At 37.6% G+C, this 24,653-nt stretch overlaps 2 protein-coding genes across 11 annotated transcripts in view; one reads left to right on the top strand and one right to left on the bottom strand.

Moving 5' to 3' along the window:
- Window positions 1–3,030, top strand: part of LOC100648950 (cytochrome b5) — a 70,337-nt gene extending 67,307 nt beyond the window's left edge. For all 8 annotated transcript variants that reach the window (XM_048409912.1, XM_048409911.1, XM_012313579.3 and 5 more), the window contains one exon: window positions 31–3,030. In XM_048409912.1, coding sequence (XP_048265869.1) covers window positions 56–532 — 477 coding nt within the window. In that variant the 5' untranslated portion in view covers window positions 31–55 and the 3' untranslated portion in view covers window positions 533–3,030. The remainder of the gene's footprint in view (window positions 1–30) is intronic.
- The window catches only part of LOC100650123, a 108,654-nt gene continuing 86,767 nt past the window's right edge, over window positions 2,767–24,653 (bottom strand). For all 3 annotated transcript variants that reach the window (XM_020865552.2, XM_020865551.2, XM_003399228.4), the window contains 4 exons: window positions 16,705–17,021; window positions 15,812–16,023; window positions 11,944–12,278; window positions 2,767–11,310 (listed from right to left, as the gene is read on the bottom strand). In XM_020865552.2, the coding sequence (XP_020721211.1) occupies window positions 11,181–11,310; window positions 11,944–12,278; window positions 15,812–16,023; window positions 16,705–17,020 (993 nt within the window). In that variant the 5' untranslated portion in view covers window position 17,021 and the 3' untranslated portion in view covers window positions 2,767–11,180. The remainder of the gene's footprint in view (window positions 11,311–11,943; window positions 12,279–15,811; window positions 16,024–16,704; window positions 17,022–24,653) is intronic.

Below are 24,653 nucleotides of genomic sequence, written 5' to 3'. Positions count from 1 at the left end.
GTGCGAGCCATCGATCTTGTTTCTTTTCAGACGTAGCAACGCAGCAACCAAAAGCATGGATCTCCTCGGTCTATCCTTCCAGTCTCTGAATTTTAGAAACAATAAACCTCAAGAAGACGATTTCCTTGACTTGGAAAACCAAGAATGCGAGGAGTCTTCCGAACAATCTAAAAAGAAACCATGGAAAAAATCTACGGAAGACTTGACATCGTGTAGCAAGACCGAAAACCAACATCCAAACCAACAACTGAGGATGATTAGCTTGGACGAAGTTGCGTGGCATGACAGTGCTAACAATTGCTGGATCGTGATACACGATTTTGTTTACGACTGCACAGAATTGTTGAAGAACCATCCTGGTGGATCAGACGTGATTCTTGAATACGCTGGCAGAGACGCGACTTTGCCGTTCATTGGCGCTGGACACTCTTCTATGGCGAGGCAGAACTTAGAGAGATACCTCATTGGTGAACTTCCGCTCGAAGAAAGAATCTTTCGTGTATCCAACGGTGTCAAAGTCGCTGGATTTTAATATATAATTACGTTTGATATTCTATTTGTTAGATGATTTTTGTTCAAAGACACGTTATAAGTATATATCGTGTTCTGTGCGTGCGTGTGTGTGAAGATTTCGAAATTGTGAAATTTGACCTAACATTAATCTTATACAATATGAAGATTCTGGAAATCCGCGATAATTACGCGATTAGACGTAAAGATCAAAGACCAAGGTTAATTTCAGTTTTGCCGATGTTCTTAGTCTTACGACAAATTTTTTCGTGCGCTGCCGTCCTTTTATGCATTACGCGATTAAATATCTGTATTAAGTGTATCAAGTTCCTACGTTCTCTTCTTACAGTAATAGAATAAAGAAATTTTATAAAGTCGTTCCTTAAATCAACGAAAGAAACGTATCTTTAATGTTAATGTTTTATCATCATTTGATACTCAAACTGCGAATATAAGCACAAGCACAAGCTCATCGCTATATTTATGAAATAGATTTATTACGAAATCGATATCTCGTCGCATAATTGTGGTGCAAGATGAAATGTTTAAATGTTATGAATTCTACGAATTTCTATTCTTTCTGTTTATAACGTAGGATTTAAAAATACATTTATTATAGTTCAAAACACTCTAAATGCAGAATGACTTTCAACTTGTTATTTCTGGCATTAAACTGGATTCAGTTGAATTTAGTATAAGATACCTATATTTATATCCTGATAATATAAAAATATTACCTACGTTCGATCGAAATGAAATTCAAATATAAACTGTAAAATATAACTTATAAATAAAATATAAATTATAAAATATTGAACAAGCTATGGAATATAACGTATGAAAATATAAATATTCTTTGCTTAGCAATAAATCAACAATCTCATTACTATCCTATGTTGAAAGCAATACTACGAATCACTCATTAATACCTGAAAACCAAGCACACGAGATTCTAATTCATGCACTGTTTCACACGTTTGTTCTCGTTCGAAGCGGAATTCAAATAACGATGACGAATTAACTATCAGCGTGTATTATAATTTCACCGCGGCATCGCGCGCCGGTTCACCGCGTTGCTAATACAGGACGATCGTGCCAAGTACAATTAATCGATGCAATAAGCAGCGAGTCATGTGAAAACGCGCAATTCATGCTTAATTATCCCCGGTGACGATCTTTATTTGTAATGTCGATATGCAGAGACGATAACGAGGCTTTAATTGTTTCTTCTCATCGGGCTGTTGCATTGGTTCGCATCATTTGACACGCGGTCTCTCGTTCGTTTGATCGGCAACCGGCATATTAACGACGTGGAATAATCCGATGTCGTGTCGAAAAGTAACATTAAATGTATTAATAAAGCTCGCGTAACATCGGTCTCGAGGCGATTAACAGAGAAGAAACGCGTGTCTACAGCTCGTCCAAACTGAAACAGGAAATTTTACACGCATGTAAAAGTTTGTAGTTCTGTGGAAATTTGTATCGTGTTGTGTGATAATTAATAGACGGCGGATATTTATCAATTTGAAATATGTCGACGTATACAGATACATACAAAATATACAAATAACATACTAGTGAAATTTCGACACATTTCGTATATTCATAATAGGTGTCTTCGAAGCTACTATCTTAATTTCGTGAGCTTGTGTGCATGTATCTCGTGCAACATTTGTATTTTTTCAAAAATTATATATGCTTCTATTAATGTACGTATAGACTATATAGACTGTAAAGCTTAGCTTTCATCGGACACGATGTATTTCTTGAGTTAAAAGCAAAGGAAGCGCGTGCAAGGTCGATAAATCAGCTTTTCGGAGCATCGTCCCAATTGAGTCGGCGTACACTCACGGGAACCGTCTGGGTTATTGCAAGAGGTGTTTCATTCTTTAATTAGACACCGTGAAATTAGATACGTTCGGTGTGTCTGCGGTTGCGGGTTAAGGTATTTAAGTCACGCCTTCCTGATCATCTTACATCGTTCCATCTAGCACTCGTTTCTTCGTGTCCATTTCGCGGCTGTACCTTTTGATTTCTCCTATATGTACAAGCGAAAAGCACATTACGCTTACCACGACGATATCGTTCAACGTTGTGCCCTAAACGTACATCTCTCTTAATAAGTATTAGGAATTTATACTTGTGTGAATAACGAGAAATTTCAAAAGTCATTCGAATCTTGTTAAAAACTCGGGAATTATTATATTTCGTTTGAATTCTTTGGGGTATAAAGAGGAATAAAAGGGGAATAAATGGTACGCTTTACATCGGTACATTATATTTCTTGGTCCTCTAAACATTCATAATATACACAACATACAATATGACATAGCGGTTCAGCTTTGTTTAGTTTCTCGTTCGAACGCGGTACCGATAGAACGTTGTAATTAAGTTTCTCGTTACTTGCGAACGTTGCTTTTCCCTCCGCCACTATTTCCTCTTCCAAGTATCTATCGTGTGCCATTATGCACAAGGGCAGGAGATAGATCAACATTCACGGAAATTAATAGGAGATATACACAATGATGAGAAAAATATTTCTATATCGGAGTAATGCGTCTACTAAATACCATCGTAGATTCTGCTCTCTTTTTTTTTCTTTTTGTTTTTTTCTTATTTAGTTTACAACGCTACGTCTCTTATCTCGTACTCTGTATGGAAACACTTGACCATTTTTCACTTTCGCTCATATTCTCGTTGAATGATTTCTCTCGTTTCGTCTTCGCTTGCGGTTTCGGATTAAATTAGAAAATTTCGTTCAGTCAAATTTAAATTTCGGAGAAACGATACGTCACGCATACCAATGCAATAATCAGAATCGTCTGGTTGCTTGCATTGTGCATGCTTTATTCACAAGACAATGTTCGAACGATAAGATTTCCGCGCTATTTTAGGAGAATCGTAAACAATGTAACCGAGGAAAAAGGAAACTTTTCATTTCGCAACTCGTTCAAGGCAAGATTCACGTTCAAGACGAATAAACAAGATAATTAAAGATAAACGATTATTTAATAAGCGTAAGGTGTTTATAAATACCGACAAGCGAAGAGTTTCACAATTCAAACACCGAAAAATATTCAATTTCGTACGCTCGACGAAACGATTCCATACACACGATACAATGCGAGCTTTCTCGTTTAAACGACGGTTGAAACACGCAAATTGACACGAATTAATCTCGTGCGGGAGAACCTATGCATTTTAGAAGTTTCGCGCTCTTTGGCAGTCCTGGGTTCTATTCCCCCTGCGATTAATTACGCTGGAAGTCAAGATGCTCCGAGAAATAAATCCCCTTCAACGCATCATTGTTACACCTTCTTTTACATTTATTATCTCTTTATCGCGTGAACGATAAACTGTGTGCGCTTAGACGTACATGTATCATCTGAAGAGACGATTTTCCTGTCGCTGTCGTTATTGTAAACGCGATGAATAATTTTAGCCCTGCTACGATCTTTCAATTTTTACTTTATAATCTCACGTTTCAATTGTAAAGATCTTAAGAGACATATATATATATATCATCAAACAAAGTAGTTGTACCAGATTAATTTTTATAAAATTCGGTTACCATAATTTTTATAATAGAAATAATGCAAGTGATTCAATCAATTAATCTGAAAGATTATTATATATAATATATGTAATAATAAATAATAGTAATATATATAAATATATAAGTAATAATAGCTAATAACGTAATAATATTATAATTATTATGTATATATTATATATAATATTATTATATAACTATTTATGGCAAGAATAAAAGAGGCTTTTAAAGATGAAGAAACACGATTCACTTAAGTGAGTGATGGAAAGAACGTAACAGGATTAATTATATATTAATTATATACCACTGAAAGCAATTCTTCTCGTTCACCTCGTAACGAGTGCTTCGTCAGTTCCGCGTTTCTGTTTAGTCTTAGAAGTCAAGATTCTTGCACAGTTTGTGCTCTCAAGCCTCGTGGAAGCAACTCGAAAGGAGATTAAACTGTTTTCATGGTCGAAGAATGCTCGACAGCGCATAGGAGAATCACACGCTTGAAACTCGACGAGGTTAATGTCAGCTAACGTTAGATCGTTTGAACAGGAGAAGCACCACGAAGTACTAAATCTACGCGACTGCATTATTTTTTTTTTCTCCGCTTTTTCATTCTTTGTAGCGCTAAACACCGTCTCGAGTTCGTTCGAACACAAATTCGTTCGATTTTCTAGTAAACCGAACTCCATCCGTCGACTCTATGCATTGAACTCTATGCGTTGAACGTTTATTTCTATGCCCATCAATACGGCGGAGAATTGACGGCACACTGGTTTCGTTATTCTTTCGCCGTATTAATTTTACAGCGAAATTATTTGCGATTTTCGGGATTTCATATTAAGGGAATGAGTTATTAATCCCTCGAGTGCCGATGACGTTTCATTTGCGTATGCTGCGTTGCTCGAGATTACAGCGATCGATCGGGTAAACACTGTGGATCACTGAGAGATTCGTGGATTATTCGTAGCGGTATCCACATCGATCCGTGCGAAAAGTCAGAGTTCACCGTGCGCCCGTAACGTGTTGTAACACCGACTATACGTATCGTGAATTATTTATTAACTGAAATATTGATTTTCTAACGAGATGATATAACGATTGGCGAAGAAGCTGTTGAATATTGTTTGGAAGCAATTCGTCGTTCGAGTAGAAAAAGGATTAACAGGTATTCGTAGCAAATGGTGATTGACAGACATTACTTTAATTCCTTATCGCGTAATTCTTTCTTTTCCTTTTGTTTATCAACGATGAAATTGTTTAGTAATAAAAACAACTATTGAAAATGATACATTAAGTGATGAGTAATTATTTCATTATAACAAGACAGAAATGACTTGTCATAAAAAGAAACGTGATCGGAGACATTCCCGAACCCGAATCATCGTCTACGACGCTAAATTTCAAGCACCTTTTGATCATTCGCATTTTTTTAACGTAAAATACGGATTCCGAATCGTCGAATCGCTTCGTTACTCGAGTTTACGTTAGATGCTCACAAGAGTATGGCAATAATACACTAACGAGTCACGTTTTACGTGTTCTTAGCGACTATCGTACATCCACCTCGTCCCACTAGACCTACTTACGATCCACGGAACGCCATCGTTAAATTCTTAATAACATCTGCTTTATAATCCTCTCGTAATATTTTTGCATCTTCTTTTCCCACGAATGCATAAAAATCCACAGTCGATTATAATAATATTAATCCAATTGTGCAAGAAGATACTGATAGTTACCTATATACATAGTAAACTTCCAAATGAAAATATGGCGAGTCATTATTCCAAAGAGACGACGTAAAAAAACAACTTTTCTAAATCTAAAAAGAGCGTCCCAATGGATGCACGACCTTCGTCAAATATTTACAATTATTCTTAAATTACCAAGGCGGAACGCTTCGTTAAGGATAACAGAATGTACGCATTCTGCGGCAATGGGAACTCCTAAACTCTATAAATCAACAGACAAGACTATTCGCTCTTCTAAATTACACCGAATATGTCGGAACGTTGTTCTAAATACGATAAACGTGCCGATGTGAAACAACGTTAATACGTTGCAACATCGGCACGTCTCTTCTCTCGTTATTTTTCTTTTTTCTTATTACAACACACCGACTTTAATTTACACGCTACTTTCTGCTTTGTATGTCGTTAGGACAGCCTAGGTTCGTAGGTTCGAACGCCTAGAGCGCCGTAGTTTACTTAATTACAGAGTCTTCCTATGGTCTAATGTGGTACGTCGAGTGGCTCGATAACTTTACACGATTAATTATTGTAATTATCCATCGGAATTGCGATTACGGCTAACGAAGACGATTAGTCGCGCCCAGAGCAGTACGACGATTTTTCATTTCTCGTCGAATTAAATTACCTCTTTTCTTTGTTAATATAGAAATCGAGGATGGGGCGCTGGAAACGATTCGCGTATAAAAATTCCATGTCTCGAGTCTTTAACTGAATCGTTTAATCGATACTGTGATATTATGTATTTTCAATACATTTGATCGATGGATCTTACGAGCGCAGAGGAACGCCATTTATCTGGATATTGTCGATAGCTATCCGGAAAAGTTAGAATATGTGAGATTATGTATAAGCGTGTGTATGAGAACAGTCTAGATTTATGATAGGTCAAGATAGGTCAACAGGAAATTCAAGAAGCATCGAATACGTCGAAGTACGTGTCAAGATATGATTGTATATAGTTATTCTTTTTCGAATAACAAGCAATAAACTTGCAGTGACAGAGTTATTAATACGCGTAACATATGTATTAATTACGAATAAATTTTCGTTTGGTAATACAATGTCTGGATAATTGATATTCTGCGGCGTCGTTCCGTGAACATTCGTTAAAATTTCGTCAACGCATACTTCTGAACCTTACAGTGTATTTGCTGTGACGAAACACTTGAGTATTGTTACAGAATCATGTGAAACGAAATGTTTCCGATAAATTCGTATCGTTCACGTATTTAGCTTAGCAACGGGATTGCGTACCCAAAAGAAATTCAAGGACACTATATTTAATAATAATATATTAACTCTTTACGTTTTACGATTAGATATAGGAATATATACAACATCACAATAAAGGTCGACACGTTTTTCTATTTTCTATAGAAATTTTTAATGTCCTGCGGTTTCCTTCGCACACCCATAGTGCCTTTGAATCGATACGATAACTGTAACGAACTAGGATAATTCGCAGATATTGAACGTTCCATTCAGAAAAAGAACGAAAATTTTGAATGAAAGTCTACCAGATTGTGTAATAAGTGGACTGTGGATGTTTATACATTTGCTGAAAACTGAAATGTATAAAAATATGTAGAATATAATTTGATATAGTTTGTGTATATAAAAATATATGAAACGTCTACGGTCAAATATTTGTTATAGTATTCAGAGAGTGAAACAAACTTGTAATGAAATTTCTTGATATTTCCATAGACATTAATAGTTTTCAGAAATATTTCTAACTATATTGCATATGTGAGCGATGATGAATGGACACACGATAAATCCGAGAAGCAACAGGGATACGTATTGCTTAGTTTGTATAATTTGATGATAGGGTCAGAACGAAAATCAGGGCTGTTTTTAGTAAACTAACTATTTATAACTGAAATCACCACAGCTTCGTTAATTCTCGTAATACATGAAATATGTGTTGACTTTCAATATACAGAGATTTTGTTAAACGAGTAATGGTTAAAATTAAAAAATAAAATATTTTGGACAATTTGTTAAAGATATACAACAGTTCAAACTTATTACACAACCTAATATAATACTCGTCCCACTTTCGATCGTTGGAAACAAACCATGTGGTTGTTTCCTCGATAATTTTGACGAATGGAAAGAAGGACATTTACCAAGAAAGATGAAAAATGAACTTAATGTGGCGACAGTCAATGTATTTATAGTGAACACAGTGTTTGCTTGGATAATTTGTTTATCGATAAAACAGGATCGACAGTGAACACGAATTTGAATTTCATTTTGAAACGACCATCGAGGACCTGTTAAATTCTTTTTCGAGGTTTCATTCATTGAATCAACCGACGATTGAATCAACTTCCTCGCAATCGAGGCTCGAGTCCATTCAATGCGAACTTTGTAAAATAAGCTGCTTTCGTTGGTCTTTAACGTAAAATAGGTAAAATTATCGTGACTATAAATAATATAATTCCCACACTGAATCCAGCATTAATCTTTTCGTTCATCAAAAAATCCATAGTATCCATATACAGCGACATCTAAATGCCTAATGCAAAATTATAAGCCCATTTACATAAACGATTGGATGCAACCGTGCATTACCCTATTCGCTCATCGATGATGTGGTGTCACGTTGCACTCGTAATACAAACATTAGATAATCCAACAGTAGAATGACTAGTACCGTTCAAATTACGTGCAACGTTTGTATAAATCTAGATGTACGTACTCGTAATCGCGATAGGAATCAGAACATGCACGCGTAAAAGCCGTAGAAAAAATAGAACTCTCTAGCGAGATCACCGTATTAAAACAAAGAATAAACGATCTATAACGCCTGTAAAATTAGGCCTACGCGAACATTGTGCTTCCTCGATTCATTCCGAAATCGTTGCATCTCCCTTCGTTTAATTTCTAATTAAAAATCTACGCTTTCGTTTCTAGTAACGAGTTCTACGTGTTTATGAAAATTATCGAAAAATGAAAGTCAGTATGACCAAGGCTCTCTTACGCGATAATCTAGCAATTAATATTATTAGTAAATTAATAAATTACAAATTGTAGGTAGGTTCTCCTTTACAATTTAAAGTTTTACGTCTAGAACGAGTTCTAATTTGTAAAATTTATTTGCGGAATTTCGCACGTTTAATTCAATTAAACTTTTTATCGTTATACAAGAGAATTTATACGATATATTCACGCTGAACGTATGAAGCTTGCATCAAAGAAATAAAAATGAAAGCTACGTGGAAGAATACATATTTATAATGCGAAGAGGAAAACGAACGTTTATATTTTACAAAAAGATATTAATATCCCAAATGTTTGTAAATCCTTAAAATTTGAAAAATTATGAACTGATCATTCTCATCACTTCCGTAGCTCCAGCGTTAATAATATAACATTATTAATTATATTGTTCAAATTAGATATTAATTTAGTACTTGGAATTTGCAATTTGTGATTTGTAAAATTTCACTAATAATACTAGTTCGATTGTGTAAGAGTAAAGTGTTTTAATTGCTATAAGAAGACACGGAACGAAAGGTATTCTTTCTTTTCTCCCGTTTCGTTAGGCGCACATAAGGCCTGGACTAGCCAGAAAGGACAAAGGCAATGGCGAAATATTTCGTTTTCGGTTCACAGAACGATCGATCGATTACCGAAGATGAGACGTCAAGTACTGCGAGTAAGAGCTTCATTCTAAATTATTCGTCGATTGCTTGCTCCTAGCTGAATTATCTACAAACGTTCCGTCGCACTTGTGATCCGTGAATAGCGAATGCAATTGTCATTCGTACGTACTGTGAGCTCTGGAATTTTCGATTCGTACCATCCTTTGGAATAGAATCAAGTAACACGATGTATATCGATTTGGTCGTTTCATAAGTTCTGCTCTCTGTTTATTATCAATTGTCAATGCAGTATTCTTTTCTACTTATCGAATTATATATTTTGTTAGATAATTATTTTCGATTTTTCTAATTAGTATCCATTCTTTAACACGTGCGTTGCTACTGCCATATACATTGTATCGATTCAAATATTTAGCAATAGTAACAGAAAGACCACATCAAGTAATGAAATTAAAAAAGAAATAGCAACTGAGAATATAATCTACGAGACAGAAGAATATAACAGATGGTTTTCTAGGTTCCAGAGGGGAAATTTTTATCAAAAGTTTCTACATACTATTTTTATCAAATAGGTGTGGTAGCTTAGGTACAGAAAAATTAAAAGTTTTCAGATAACAAAATACGATGAAAGACAGCGGCGGTACTTCATATCAAATTTCTAACAAATAGAACAGCACAACTTATGAACCAACCTGTTACATACACTAGGTTATTTGCTCAAAGAAAGATTTGAGCAAAGAACACAGAATCTCATCACTTAGGGTGACTACAGACGAGTCAACTGAGTAAGTCGAATGGCAAGTAAGAAGTCGCTTTGTATAAGTGAAAATTTAGGCTAGCTCAATCGAAAGTCGATTAAGGATCGAGTGATGGGTAAAGTTTTCGTATACAAACACAAAAATTTAAATACGTAGATGAGTGAAACCTACTTTTTTAGATTTCGATTACGGTTTTTTACCTGCCACTCGTTGCCATCGATTAAGCCAGTCGATTAAATTTGCATTTACACAAAGCGACTTACTAAAATTTCTCACTGATCGACCACTTAGTCGAGCCGTCTGAAGCCATCCTTAGCGAAGAGTCTTCCCCGTTAAAGACACCAACGGGGAATCTATGAACGTCCAGAATTTCGACGGAGAAGCGCTAGACGATGTCGTGGAGAGTAAACTCGAAAGTTTCGAGCGTTCTCGGGATTTTTTGCGTGGATAACGTTGACAGTTTCCTCGAGATCCTCGCGGTTTCTCGGAAGTTTCTCCACGTTCCTCCAACAGATTAAGTCCAGCATGGTTGGAAAAACTTAGAGGATCTCCGGCGACTTCCGGCCGTCTGGGAAGTTTCCAACTAGCCTTAAAAAATTCCGAACGCTCGCCCAACTTTCGAAATCCCTTTCGTGCTCGTGGACGTCCATCGATTTTGTTTCTCCTCTGGATAAAGTCGAGCGAAAAAGTTACACTTAATTATCGGTCATTTCACGGTAGTCGTGCTAGTTCGAAACTTTTCACGTTTCTAATTCTACCCGGACACGATGAAAGGAATAGCAAGTTAAAAGGAGGAAAAAAGAAAAAGGGATCGAGGGGCGTGATCGATTATACCAAAGTCGATCGAGAGGTTTTGTCGCCGGAACCTTGACGGGCTTCGTTGCATCCACGATGAAATTCTTGTCTTCTAACGGTCGCGAATAGAGACGCCTCGATTTTTCGAATCGCTGCAATTCTCTGGCTATGTTCCGTTCCGGATCGCTACACGGATCTTCGCTGTGGCTTACATCAAGCTGCACAGAGCTATCCCGTTCTCGAATGCTGATTGCAACGCGGTCGTTTCCATGCAGAACGCGCCATCCTCGTACATCGTCGCGATTCTTTGCTGCTGCACACGGCTCTCGCTTTGGGATCTGAAATCGTGCGTGAGATTAATCTTCTTGGGAATCGCGTGTCGCTTGAAAAATTATATAATCGTGTAATCGTCTTCGAGGGAAAGAATTTTCAGACTTTTTAACCGGTCCAATAGCAACGTGAGAAATAGTTGATGGAATAAAATTGAATTGCAGAGAATTGTGTTGAATTAAAAACAGATGTTGATTCTTGGAGGAAAAAGGGAATGAATAGGTTAGAAGCAGAACCATCGGAATTTCAAATTGATTTCGAGTACAAAGATCTTCTATCTTCTGTCAAAATTGCAATAAAATGTAAAAAATACTATAGTTAGGCATATTTTGTAAAGATATGCTCGCAGCAACAATATTTGTTCCTTATTTGCTCCCAATTTGCTTCTTAGACACGAAAGTACCAACGAAACTTTGAAAATCACGTGTTAAACGTAAATCTCCTCGCGTGAACAATTCGATTCGTCTTAAATCAGAAAAGCACTGCGTCTAGCGATTTGTACTCGTACCGCATCCACCCATTACGATACCCCAGGGAGTTGTAAGGCACGTTACCGTTCAGTACGAGCGTCTGAATTATTTCGTGACTTCCTTCCTCACCAGCGAAACGTATGCCCTTTTCGCGCGTCTTTGAAAACTCACCTGGGAGGCATAGCTCGTGGACGTTGTTGCGTCCTTACTTGCTCCCTCGAGACTTGCTGGTTCGAGAGGTAGCTGCTATCTCGCAGAACGGTTCCCTGATGGTGGTGGTGATGGCCAATGGATCTCTCGTTGTTCTGAGAAAGCGACAATTGCGCCAAATATTCTCTAAGTTCGGGCTGACTGGCCAATAGTTCGCGACGCGTTTGAACGTTCGGTGCCGTAGGTGTCGTCGTCGCTGTCGTAGAATCTGACCATGGAGGAGGTGGTGTATGGGATCGCGATATCATGGCGTATTTATGACACAGGTATTCCTCGTAGGTGGGTGGCAATCCGGTCTGAAAAATCCAAGATTTTTTTACATGTTCCTTTTACCGACATCCTTCGTGTATTTCGTCTTTTCGAACAGGACATTCTGCAAATTATGATGCAAATAAAAATATTTTCTATCGTTTAGAGTTTGTATAGTGGAAATACTGGGTTGTTGTAAAAAAAATGATAGCCAAATAAGGTAATGACATATCGTTTAAATTGTTATTTTTCAAACATTTTACTTGAATACTGGCCAAGCTTGTTAATTTAAAAATTCTAGATTTACCTTCACGTTGAACGAATTATAAAAATATCCCAATTATCAAGCTTTATGGAGTTTTTCTAGGTTTCAAGCATTACCATCGGACTTTAGAAGTTTTTCAATTACTAGAATTTCATGGAGTTTCGAGTACTTTGTACGTGGAATATTTAATTCGGGAATTTCGAATTTTATAACAAACTACCATTGCTATTGTTGCTAAATATATATCCAGTAATTGGAATTAAATTTTTAACTTATAAATAACTGGCTTCGTGAATAGAGCCATGGCAGCTTCAACACACTGCAAATTTATCGTGATTTCGATTTCAGAGTCTGTTTTGTTGTAATTTTGGGCTGATTGTCGAAGAAGAATTATATTCGTTAATGACGCAGTCCAGAGAGTTTGGCATTTAATTACTTGTATTGTTCGTGTGTAATCGACTAAATCTCTATCGTAAAGAGTTAAAGCCGAGATGATGGAATTGCATTAAAATGCAGTTGAAATGTAATACAACCACTACATTGTTGGTAACACATAAATTTTGTAATTTGAAGAATAAGCGGGTGATGCGTTTCTATGAAAGGACTGTTGCAGCAAGTTCGACGGAGAATTATTATTTTGTTTCACTCCTCGCTTTACAGAAATGCTCTTCTGGTTTCTACTTCGTTAACTTTGGATAAGAACTTCAAAGAGCTATCAGGAAACTCGTAACGAGTTGTATCTGGATTACTACACCCAAAAGCAGGGAATTAATTCACAACTTATTTGTAAATGTTAATTTCTATGTCAATTTGTCGTTTTGAAGAATACATTAACTCTTAGAATTTATTTGAAGAAAGAAAATCGAAGAAAGATTTCCTGCGATAATCGGGAATCGAACAAAGTGCAGTTACTTGAAAAGCAGAAATGCTACTCGCATCTATTCAACCAATCTACCGTCAACTTCTTTCTTCGAATAAACTCTTTAAGTTATTTCCATGAAACATTTTCCTACGACACGATACTTTGTAATATTGTACATATGCTGCCTTCTTTTCTACTTCTTCAATTCGCTGGACAAATGACAAAAGTCACAATTAAAGTTAAACAAAGACAAATTACAAGTTAATTACAGTTTGTAGCGCCAAGATTATGAAATCTTTAGAAAACAATGTCGACCGGTTCCACGTGCCACACATACGATTATTATAATAATCTTTCTGTACTCGGAATACTTCGATGTAAACTCTTTATTGTAAACTGCTCGTAAGAATTTTCGTTCCAATTTCCATGTCGGATCAATTCGCAAGTTATGAAACAGAAAAAGAGGAACGAACTGTAATCGAAGGAATCAAATCGAACGCGAGCGGTGACGATCGATAAAACGGTAGCAAGAATGGAGCGGTACAAACTCGGCAGAACTCGAGGTGTTCTGGCATCGTTACTGGGAGTTTCAAGTGGGTCGCCATCGGGGGTGGCAGTGTTTTTCGCAAAGGGTAACCGCGACGTGGCACGAAAATTTATGTGTCGCCCGGCGCCGAGAAACTACGCGGTCGAAATGGCTGGCCACAGCCTGAATGGTGCTTCAGTTAAGGAGCAACTCGAAGAATTTGCCTCTTGTTCTCCTGTTTCAACCCCTGCCCATCCATTTTCTTCTTTCTTTTCTCTCTTTCCGATACTGTACAAAACGTAACCGTGAGTGATCCACGATCGTTACAAGAATTTCTTTGCTCTTTTTCGACCGACTACCTCGTCCATGAAACGACGTTAGGTCTGGCCTCGTTCGGATCTGGATAGAAGGAGGCTGCAGAGAGTTGATTATTCGAATAATCGAATATTCAGCAAACAAGACTCGAGTTAGCAGAGTGGATCGAGCGTTTTGAATATTCAAGCATTAATTTTACTGTCATCGGATTACACACGCACACCGACGTATACCTTATCTCAAGATTAAAATTCCGGCTTTTTTAATTCATTCGTCAAGCTCATTCTCAGCAGCCTCGTTCTATTGCGAATCTAAAACTTTCAAATGGTAAATTCACCCTCGCAATCTCGCTCCACCTTCGAATTTTTTTTCCTATACGTAGATGAATGGTCACGAAGGGCAAACGAATCGCGAGATTATTTGGAAAATATATCTATATATCTATATATATATATTCTACTGCAATCATCGAGGAATTAGGGCGGCTTCGAGATAGCTAGAGCATCGATTTTATGGATTGCACCGGTTCTGCGGTCGTTTTAATTTCGTATACCGAACTCAGTCCATCAAAAACGATGTCCTGGTTTCCTTGAATTTGGTTAATCGCCGATTAAACGGGAAAGAATTCGTTTTGTTCCATGCCAAATGAAATTTCCTTTATCTAGTTTCCTTGTGCTTAATTAGTAGCTTGAACATGTAATTAGTGAAACGTCAATTCGTTTACAAGAGGTCTACGAATTCACTGGTCGATTACGACCCGCTATCTAACAAGTCTGACCACGAGCGTGCTCTGTTACTGCGGTCGTCCAAGAGAGAGTGCGATTCTATCTAGCGTCTGACTAGGACAGGTCATTACTACTCAATAGTTAAATCCTCATCGTCACGTTTGAGAACGGTGAATGGCTTCTAATTCCGTCGTGTGCCGTCGATACATCCATTCGCTTGGCAATTTCGTGACACACGTAACTAGCAACAAACCGTGTCTGTTCTGTTCTTTTACGGCATCTCCGAATAACACGTGTTTATGGAGATAGAAATATTTGTCGCTGGAATGTTAACGAATGTCTAACTTTTGATCAAAGAGATTTTTATACGAGGAAAATACCTAGATGTGCTTCTCGTAAAGCATTGGAAAGTTATATGTGAAAGTTATATTTCGCAAATCCGAATTTTGCCACACTGAGTACGCGAATAAATAAATCAAATATTACTTTTATGTTTGTCGTTTGATTATCAACAAAGGCTTTTACTTATGCGTCCATTATATAAGATATACGAGAAAATTAAAAGAATCGTTTGGAAAGCGTTGCAAGCCATGCGAGAAAGTTTGGGAAAATTGAGTCGTATTGACTGAGAGTCTATCCGCGTGGAGTATGGAAATTCTATCATTTCTACTATTTTACGACACAAATTAATTATATGAATTTCAATGGCGATATATGCGAATAACTGGGAATAACAGAAAAAGGGGGAGTTTCGTTTAATTAACGCGTTTATATAAAAGAGAAGCAAGTGTTAATTATAAGGAACTTCGTTAGAAAGGCTAATTACGTTGACCGTGTTCTCCGTTTGAAAATCTATTTCTAACTGGGGGCTAATGATAATCACTTACCTGCCACGTTTTCGAGATCGCCACGTCATAGGTGGGCGGCGGCGATACCATAGAAGGAATGGCGTAAACGGGTTGCGATCTACTTTGCGCATTTAATTGACTATTTCCGGTTTCGTTGGCGCTCGCGTTCGGCGTGTCTGGAATGGTGGCATACAGTGCCTCCGCTATAGCGTTTTCCCGAATCCCGCCGCCGAGTATGCTCGAGCCAGAATCTACAACGAAACGTCAATTAATCTGAAAAATGTTCGGCATGAGCTTGGAAAGAAATTTTAGATATAAAAAGTATCGTATTGCTCCTAAATTGCTGGCTTTTCTGACATGGGAAACATTTTTTTTTTTTTTTTGTTTTTTAAGAAATGAATCTTCATGAATTTATCTGAGAAATTCGCAATCAGAAACGAATAAAGTCGATTAAGTATAGAATCTGTTTTTTTGAAAATGCATATATCGAATCTTAAAATTTCGGAATTGATTCTTACGAGGTAAGTTGAATAAATTATCAAGATATAACACTTGTCGATATTGATATTACGGTAAACGTTAAATATTCTACGATTTATACTCAAGTAATTAGTTCTAAATCTTGGCAATTAATATTAGGTCGTCCGAAAAGTTTCTTTCGTTTTATAAGGAAATAATGGATGCACAACATTTTCCGTTTTATATTATTTAATCGAATTACCTATGATCCATTTTGTTCTATCAATATAAAGATTACAACGTTCGACAGATTAGGTTTCATGTTTGTGTAAAGATGCGTTGTTGTAAGAGACGTGTCTATAAAAGAAAGACACTTTTCGGACAACCTAATACAATAAATTATTCAAACGTAAGATCTGAGGTCGATATTGGCTCCCATAAATTGAACAATTAAAATTCTGTATGTCACCGACCTATATAAGTATAGTGCGACTCCGCTCTGTCTGCGCTTCGGGTTCTCCTTGAGTGATTCAACCGCTTCTCGTGTTTGCTACTTTTCGTAACTGGTCTAGCTTGTTCTGTCACCGAGCTGCAGCTTCCTGTTTCAGAACTTCTGCTCTTCCCACGAGCGTCGTCTTGTTGTTTCTTGGCAGCCCGCCCGTCCGACTTGCTACCCTTCGACTTCGATATTCTGATCGTAAGCTTCCTCGAGGACAGGGCGCCACTTCGTGATTTTGGCAGATCGACCACAACTCCGCACCCGCACACTGGCGCGTTTTCATTAGGCATTCTGCAAGAACAGAATCTTCTTGGAATACAAGTCATGAATATTCTCGATTATTATTCTCTAGAATTATAACTAAACTACAAGTGTTAATGGAAATTCATAGCTTTACGAGCGTAAAATGTCTCACGATTGTTCTTTATTTTTGATTGCTATATCAACTGGTTTGAGGACAAAAATTGGAAATATTTATCAAAGCAAACTAAAAGTCGAGTATACTGAAGAGAACATGAGCTGTAACGAAGGCAAAATAGTTAACGTCACTGTGTATAACATATTAGTAATTAATAAACTTTGCTATCAAAATTCTATCGCGTCTCTCAATTTTACTGAAAAGTCGAAAATTATCGAATTAGTCTAGAAACTGTAGAAGCTTAAATCGGTTGGCCAGTAATGTCATAAATCTCTGAACATAGGTCCAGCTACGAGCGCCCTACAATTCCCTTAAAAGCTTAACAGATACCTGCGTACGCTCACTCACAGAGCTTCGATCCATTTATCGGAAAAATTTGCCAGTGTTAATCATGGAAAATAGCACGACCAACCCGCCTAAGCGTCCAAAATCCCCTTTTAAAGAGATTACCACCGGAATTAATCGAAACCACGAGTGGCAGTGAGTCGGATCTCGAATTGGCCGAACTAAACGCCATTTCTCTGGAAACGATATCATTCAACGAATACTCTGACATTGATAATCCAGGCTGGTTAATGCCGTTCGATAATAATCAGCCGGAACAACACTACGTGTTTCGCGAGATCGCGTTATCCAGCACACGGGCGCATTGCCATTAATAACAAGCACATAATAGTCCCTGATAGAAGTCATTGCGCAACGTTTGGCCCTTCACATTGGGTATACAACGTTCGATCGTCCGTGAACCCGATTAGGCGAACTCGTAGGTGGAAGGACGATTCCTTTGTGGAAAATTGCGGTTATTCCCTGAGCCAGCCAAGACTCGACTATTTTAAATTGTGTAGTATAATAAGGAGAAGAGAGGAGTCTGTATAAAGAGAAGCGGGGGAGGGGGAGGGTGGAATTTATGGTAAATGATTTTGCAATGACTTCTTTAGAATATTTTTCAAATGGCAATCAATAATGTTTTTAATGGTGTTGTGGGTCCAATGAAGACACTCGATGAAATTATCGAAAGAAAAATATTTTCTAACTATTCAATTTGTACAAATACTTTCTCTCGCCTAGCTAGCATCGCTAGGAAATTTTGTATGGTTCACGAGCAGACTTCGAGCGAAGTGTATCTTCAATATTAGTTTATCCTACATTATCAAGGGACGGAAAAGCGAATATAAAATCATATAACGAAATTTCAAGTTTTACGACAATTGGGATGTTCATATACAACCACAAAATAGAATCTTAACCTCGGTTAAAACTTCCTCAAATTGCATAACGTCAGACTATCCTTTACTCGAGGAAGGCAGCCTCTTGCCATAAATTCAATGTTATTCGACGTTCTCGACGGTAATCGTCTTCGAAGCCGTCCAAGTTCTCGACGAGGCAGCGTCGCAGACGATATAATGAATCGATAATCGTCCCTGCGGAGAAGTTTGTGAACGTCTGTCCTGTTCGGTTAATTATTCGATTCCCGTGAAAACTCTGCTTCTCCCTTTCTCGGCCGTGATGGGGAAACATCGATGTTCGCCAAAGAGTCGCTGCTTTGATCCAGAGAGATTTAAAGGCGTGATTTACTGGAATCCGGAAAGGAGTCGCTTTCTTTCTTTCTTCTCGCCTTTGTCCGTGCTCCCTCGCCGGAACAATGGATTCGATCCTTTTACAACGCTCCGGGCCTCCTCCCTTTTTCGTTAATTTGTCTTTGAACGGAGGATTCGTCGCCGCGTCGAAGCGTTATCGCGCGTTTTCCAGGCCTCTGTGCAACGATTCTCATCGAAAATATTCTCGCGTTCAACAGCGACGGCGGGACGAGCCAGCCAGAAATTTCGCGTCGACTACCTTCTGCCATTTCTACATTTTTAACGAGTTCGTTTTCGTGTGTGTCATACGTAACGCACGTGATACTTCTTACATTATATTTATTCCTTCTTTCCACGAAACGAAACAAAATTCTATTTCCATCGACGCTTGTGAAAATTGCAACAGAAAGTTACGACCATTTGTTGAGAATTGTAGATCTTAATCGCCGAAATAAATATATAGGAATACTTAGATTACAATTAGAATTGATATTAAAATAGTTTCAGATTTATTTGATATGTGATTTACAAGATATTCGTCGATACACATTTGCACGCGTCTCAGCGCTCTCTTTGTCTCACCATCTTCTTTACCACACTACCAACGGAACAGTTGCATTCTTCTGTTTTACGAGACATTGTGCACGCACATACTCCCACACACTCATACTCATATGAGTGTGTCACTGCTACGCGGCTAATCTAGTGTAGCACACGAAATTACACATATCTTAATACACTTAAAGAGTTACATTTAACAGTATCTTAATCGAAGACTCTAACTTACTTCTGTGTTATATTAAATAAATACTTTAACGTAATATAAAAGCTAACGTGAGAAACCACGTATCATTTAATACCTGCAGCACGTATAATCGTAATCGTCGGGAACATCGTTAGATATCCTCTAAAACTTACGAAATATTCGCTCCTTTCTCTTTTTCTCTCGTAAATTTCATTTCTCCCTCGTCTCTGGTTTACACGAGTTTCTAGCGGGCTTTCTTGACGGTGAGAGAAACGAGCACGTCCTTCGCTAGTGACACAATCCAATTTTCGTATCGCCGTCGATTCGAAAGGATACACCTTTCTCCTGCCCCTTGTATCACATACCTTTTTTCAGCCTTGTCCCGAGAGATTAGAAGAGAGTTACACAGGCTACTCGCCCCTTGGCGTCTCCAGCCCTCGTTTCTTAGCCCATTTCCGCACAAAACTGGATTTCAAACTCATCCAACAAGCACTTTCGGCTTTGAACGTGTTATACATCTTTTGAAATATTCGACATGTTTTGTTCTTGCCTACGTATCCCCTTTTTTTTATCTCTTGGAAAAGGTTCGTGGTTTCTACTGAGACACAAACGCAATAATAAATTGAACTTCCAATTCGGTTCTATTTACGATAATTTTAAAACTTTCCCTATATTTAATTACTGTTCTTTTTAATCTTCCTATAATTAATAGCTTATATTTCATTTATTTCGTTAGATGAATTATTTTTGTATTTTGTTAAACTAGTTGATAATTTTTAAAAGCATCTAATTAACAAAGTTATATCACAAGCGTGTCAAAATTCAGCATTATGCACGCGAGCTCGGAAATGAACTGTAATTACTTTGTGTTGTCAATCAATCGCTTTATGTTTCGCGGCTCCTAAATACTGAGAAATTAGAATTATAATCGACATTACACGCTATGTTACAAGAATTATCCGAAACAATAGCCATTAGCTAACTATATTTAGGCCAAACGTTCCTGGCTATAAAGCACGAACAACTGAAACAAACTCGAGTATGCAACATTCAAACTTAAAACACGAGTCGATCATCAAATTAAAAGCTAGAAGAAGACAGCTTTGATATGGAACTGCTTAAAAACACATCGAATTTTAAAACTGCTCTATAAAAGATAGGAACTGTGATCTTCGTGCGTACGTGGATCCAAATCTATCGACTACGGATTGCAAACATACAATTCAGAAGAATTCTAAAACATTCATAATTTCAAACGGAGGCAGCTTTCACAGGGAATCGACGAAATTAATTTCTTAGTTCGTATGAAGGAACGACGATATAACATCAGCGATTGAAGTTGCTTACTCCGTTTCATGAATACGCGTAATGTCACGAAATGCATCCAGAGGGCGAGAAGAAATTGTTGCGAGAAAATTAAATTTAAATCTTAACCAGCTTCCGATCGTACGGATTCCTTCCGTCGTCTCGCAATCCTACAGCGAGTTCTCTCGATTCTACGTATATATTCCTGGTTTTCGAGCAAAAATATATGTATATGCACATAGAAGACATCGTTGTAAGTGCTGGAGAGATTAAGTTAAATTGCCGCGCTACTTTGTTCGAGAGTCGTTTTAAACCGTCAGGAATTTTCAGACTGAAGAAATTCTTTAGAGAAGAAATTTCTTAGAGCAGGTTTTAGCGTTTAATAGTTGCAGGTTTCTTCTTTAGACGGATCCTTTGTTTTTGCTCAGATTAAGAATTTAGACAGTGTTACGCCGCGCAAGACATCTGCACTCCATCCCGCGTGGCTTGACAGCCAACGGTCTACGTGCCGTCCTTCGAACCCTCAATAGGCCCAAGGACCCACCATAAATTTGAAATCCTAACTGCATTGTTCGCACATATAATTTAAGTCAATTTATTTGCCCGAAAAGACTTTCTAATTCTAGAAGTGTTTTCGGCTGGTTTTTAGGAAGGTCCTTGGGTTTATTACGCGCTCTTAAGAATTACGGAGAAAGCGGGTATTGATCTAAAGCAAAAGGCGGAGATTTACATAACGGAAAATCCGAGTTTTCCCATAAACAATGTCGCCCATGAACCACGTAGGTAGGAGGCTTCTTCCTCCTATCTTCCTTCCCAACATTGGTCATAACTAATCGGCATCGCGGATCATTGCCCTCACTGTCCTAACCAAAAATGTAAGCAACGAATCCGCGTTCTTCGTTCAAAGGGCACACTCATACCGAGCTTTCCTCCGTAATCACATCAGAACGAACTTCAGAGTCCCTATACCTCTCACAGTGCCTACAGGTCCGAGAGTTCCTACAGGTCTCACAGTGCCTACAGGTCTCACAGTACCTACAGGTCCGAGAGTTCCGACGGCTCTCAAAGTATCTCGCTGGTCAAAGTCAACATATACACGAATTCTCTCATCTACGAATAATCCTTTTCTTCGTTACCTGTATCTTAATCAACGGCGTTACTAATTTGTGTGCTTGTACAAAGTGTTGGAAATATATATTTTTATAACTCTGTGAATCACAATGTTATACTACAACAACCACCCCTATTATCCTAACCGAAATAAGGGGATCGAACTATTTGTGGTGTCGGTCATTACATTCGTAACGGGAATTTACGACTCCCGTTGACGCGTATTCTCGCGACCGCGTCTCCCCGTGATAGCTCGAAAATACAGACGGCACGAGACGTGGATGCTTGTTCGCGCTCGAAGCTAAATCCGCTTCCTTCGTGTTGCTGAAAACGAGCTGCTATATATCCAAATTTTTCGACTGACATTAACGATCTACAATTTTCTACGGTTAATCTAAAGCATATATCACCTTTGTAGCGTTTTGTTTCATAAAACGTAGCTTGTAAAATCCAGCCATGTAACTTAGGTTTCTTCTCTCAAGTAGCTTCTAATTGTATCATGTTATTATCCGCGAAGAAGCGTAATCAGGTAATTAATTTCGATGCATTTAATAGATTTTAGTATGTTTCGTAGCAACTTACTGAATATTATACAGAAAATGAATACCAATCTCTTGCTGCAATTAATAGTCGTTCGTTAAAACTGACTCGAGAGCTTACTATTCTAGAACAAACAGCAATATTTCCTGTTGATTATAGTATACGGTTTAACTAAAGTTTTCAACAGTCATTTAATTACCATGTGTGGTTGTAACTTTACTAAGGAACGTTCCCCATTAAACCAAAGAGGAGCAAAAGTTATGAACAACAGATTATCGTGCTGCGATTCGAGTAGCTCGAGAAATTGTTACGTGCGAAGGATTAACTAGTCATATCGAGGTTAATGATAGAATTCTGTTGTCGATGTTTTCCACGAAATAATCGTTCGAAGGAGTGGTAAACAACGCCGCTGACAAGATCACGGGGAGCAATTTATTAATGGGATAAATTGTATTTCCGTCGGTCCTTTCGACGTCGAAGAAACATGAAAACGCTTCCGGTGGATCGACGCGCTCCAAGCATCGAAACTCTGGGTAATTACGCGGCTAATTAACAGTCGAATTTAATTAGGAAGCGCTCGAGGCGCGTTCGTTATCATCTCGATGAATCAACGCGCTGGTTCTAAGCTTGAAGCTGTTCTTTTTTCATCCCCGCCCCTCCCTATCTCGCTCGCTCGCTCTGTGTAATTCATGAAGCACAGCGGAGCTTTATTAAACGCGAAATACCATGATTGCTCGATCCGAAAATCGACAGAGTCGTTATTCGGCCGGCTGAGATTTTGCATAAGTTAATTGCCAACGGGATTATACCTGCCGCGATATCGAATATACGAAAGGAAAGTGGAGAAGTTCACTAGAGTATTAACTATGACGATAGGGCTTTTTAAACGTGAAAGTAAATGTAGATTTAAACGAAGAATTGTTTACGAGAAGTACGGTTTAGATTTGGAAATCGTTTATGAATTACGTGATTTTAGAAATAAATTGCAATCATCGTAAAAGCGGACAGGATTTACATTGAAATATTTCAGGTTTGAAAGAGCAATACGTAGTACGATTAGAACAACGTAAATTGCGTAATTTATAAAAACATAGCTTATCTCTTTCGAAATTTCATAATATTTTAGTTTCAATGTTACAGAAATAATTTATTATATTAATAAAATTTGGTAATATCCCTTTGTGGTTGATATAATGTAAAGCTAATTCAAATGTAATAATCGCTCCGTTCTTAACATAATCAAACACTTTTCTCATTACTTAATTACAAGTGCGACTAAATGAAATTGCTTTTCTCAGTCTCTTGAAAAATAACCGTTTCACTATTGTGTCGCTGTTCTTTCGTACGATATTTTGAAGAAAAATTCGTAATAATAACAGTACTCCATTTCTCGGTGTGTCTTCCTCTGAAATTAAATAAAACTTCTTCCTCAAGTTCCTTTCTCTCTAAGGGCGTTCCCATTTGTAGCAGCTACGGCAGATAGATAAATTAGTTAGGAAAGTTAGATAGCCGCCGCGAAATCACTACAGTAGAATTGTTCAGTACGGGACTCGGTAGAATTCAGTAAAGGATGATTAGGCAAGTCAAATAGACCAGGATACAATCGTGCTGCTAGGAAGTAACCGTGCATGATCAGACAAATAGTTACGGGTCAACGTAGAATTCAGAAAGCTAACTAGTAATACTGGAATTTTCAGGAAACATGTATTCAGCTGTACGCTTATACATATATATAGGGAAAATCTTAAATCATTTAAATTATCTAGGTCAGTCTTTCTTTCCCTTCTGGGTCACCTACTCTTCCCTTTTTATAGCTCGAAATTAAACCCCTTCATTTTTCCCATCGATCAAGACAAATTCCCCCTATTAATCAAACGCTATGTATTGACCAAATTGGGGACGCTTCATGTTTATACAAAAACAATTAATTTCCTATAGTACGTGAGGTACATAAGTAAATAAGATCGGAGATTAAATTTAGATTAAGAAGTTTCAGTTGAGAAATATATTTCATATAATGTGCAATAATTTTTAAATAAATATGGTTAATAAGGATGTAAATTTTAATTTCTTTCAAAAAAGAAAAAAAAAGAACGATATGAACGAGTAGAGAAAATATTTTTTATTGCTAACTTAAATTCAACTACCGTTCCGCAATATAGTTCCCTTCGGTAAGCAGAAGGGGTCTTAGAGCGTGCAGCTGATGTTCCTCGTTTCCCTAAACCTCT

Source organism: Bombus terrestris, chromosome 11 (assembly GCF_910591885.1).
Source record: "Bombus terrestris chromosome 11, iyBomTerr1.2, whole genome shotgun sequence".
NCBI classification, from domain to species: Eukaryota; Metazoa; Arthropoda; class Insecta; order Hymenoptera; family Apidae; genus Bombus; species Bombus terrestris.
Note: the sequence above shows the minus strand (reverse complement) of the source record. Positions and strands in the feature narration are given on the sequence as shown.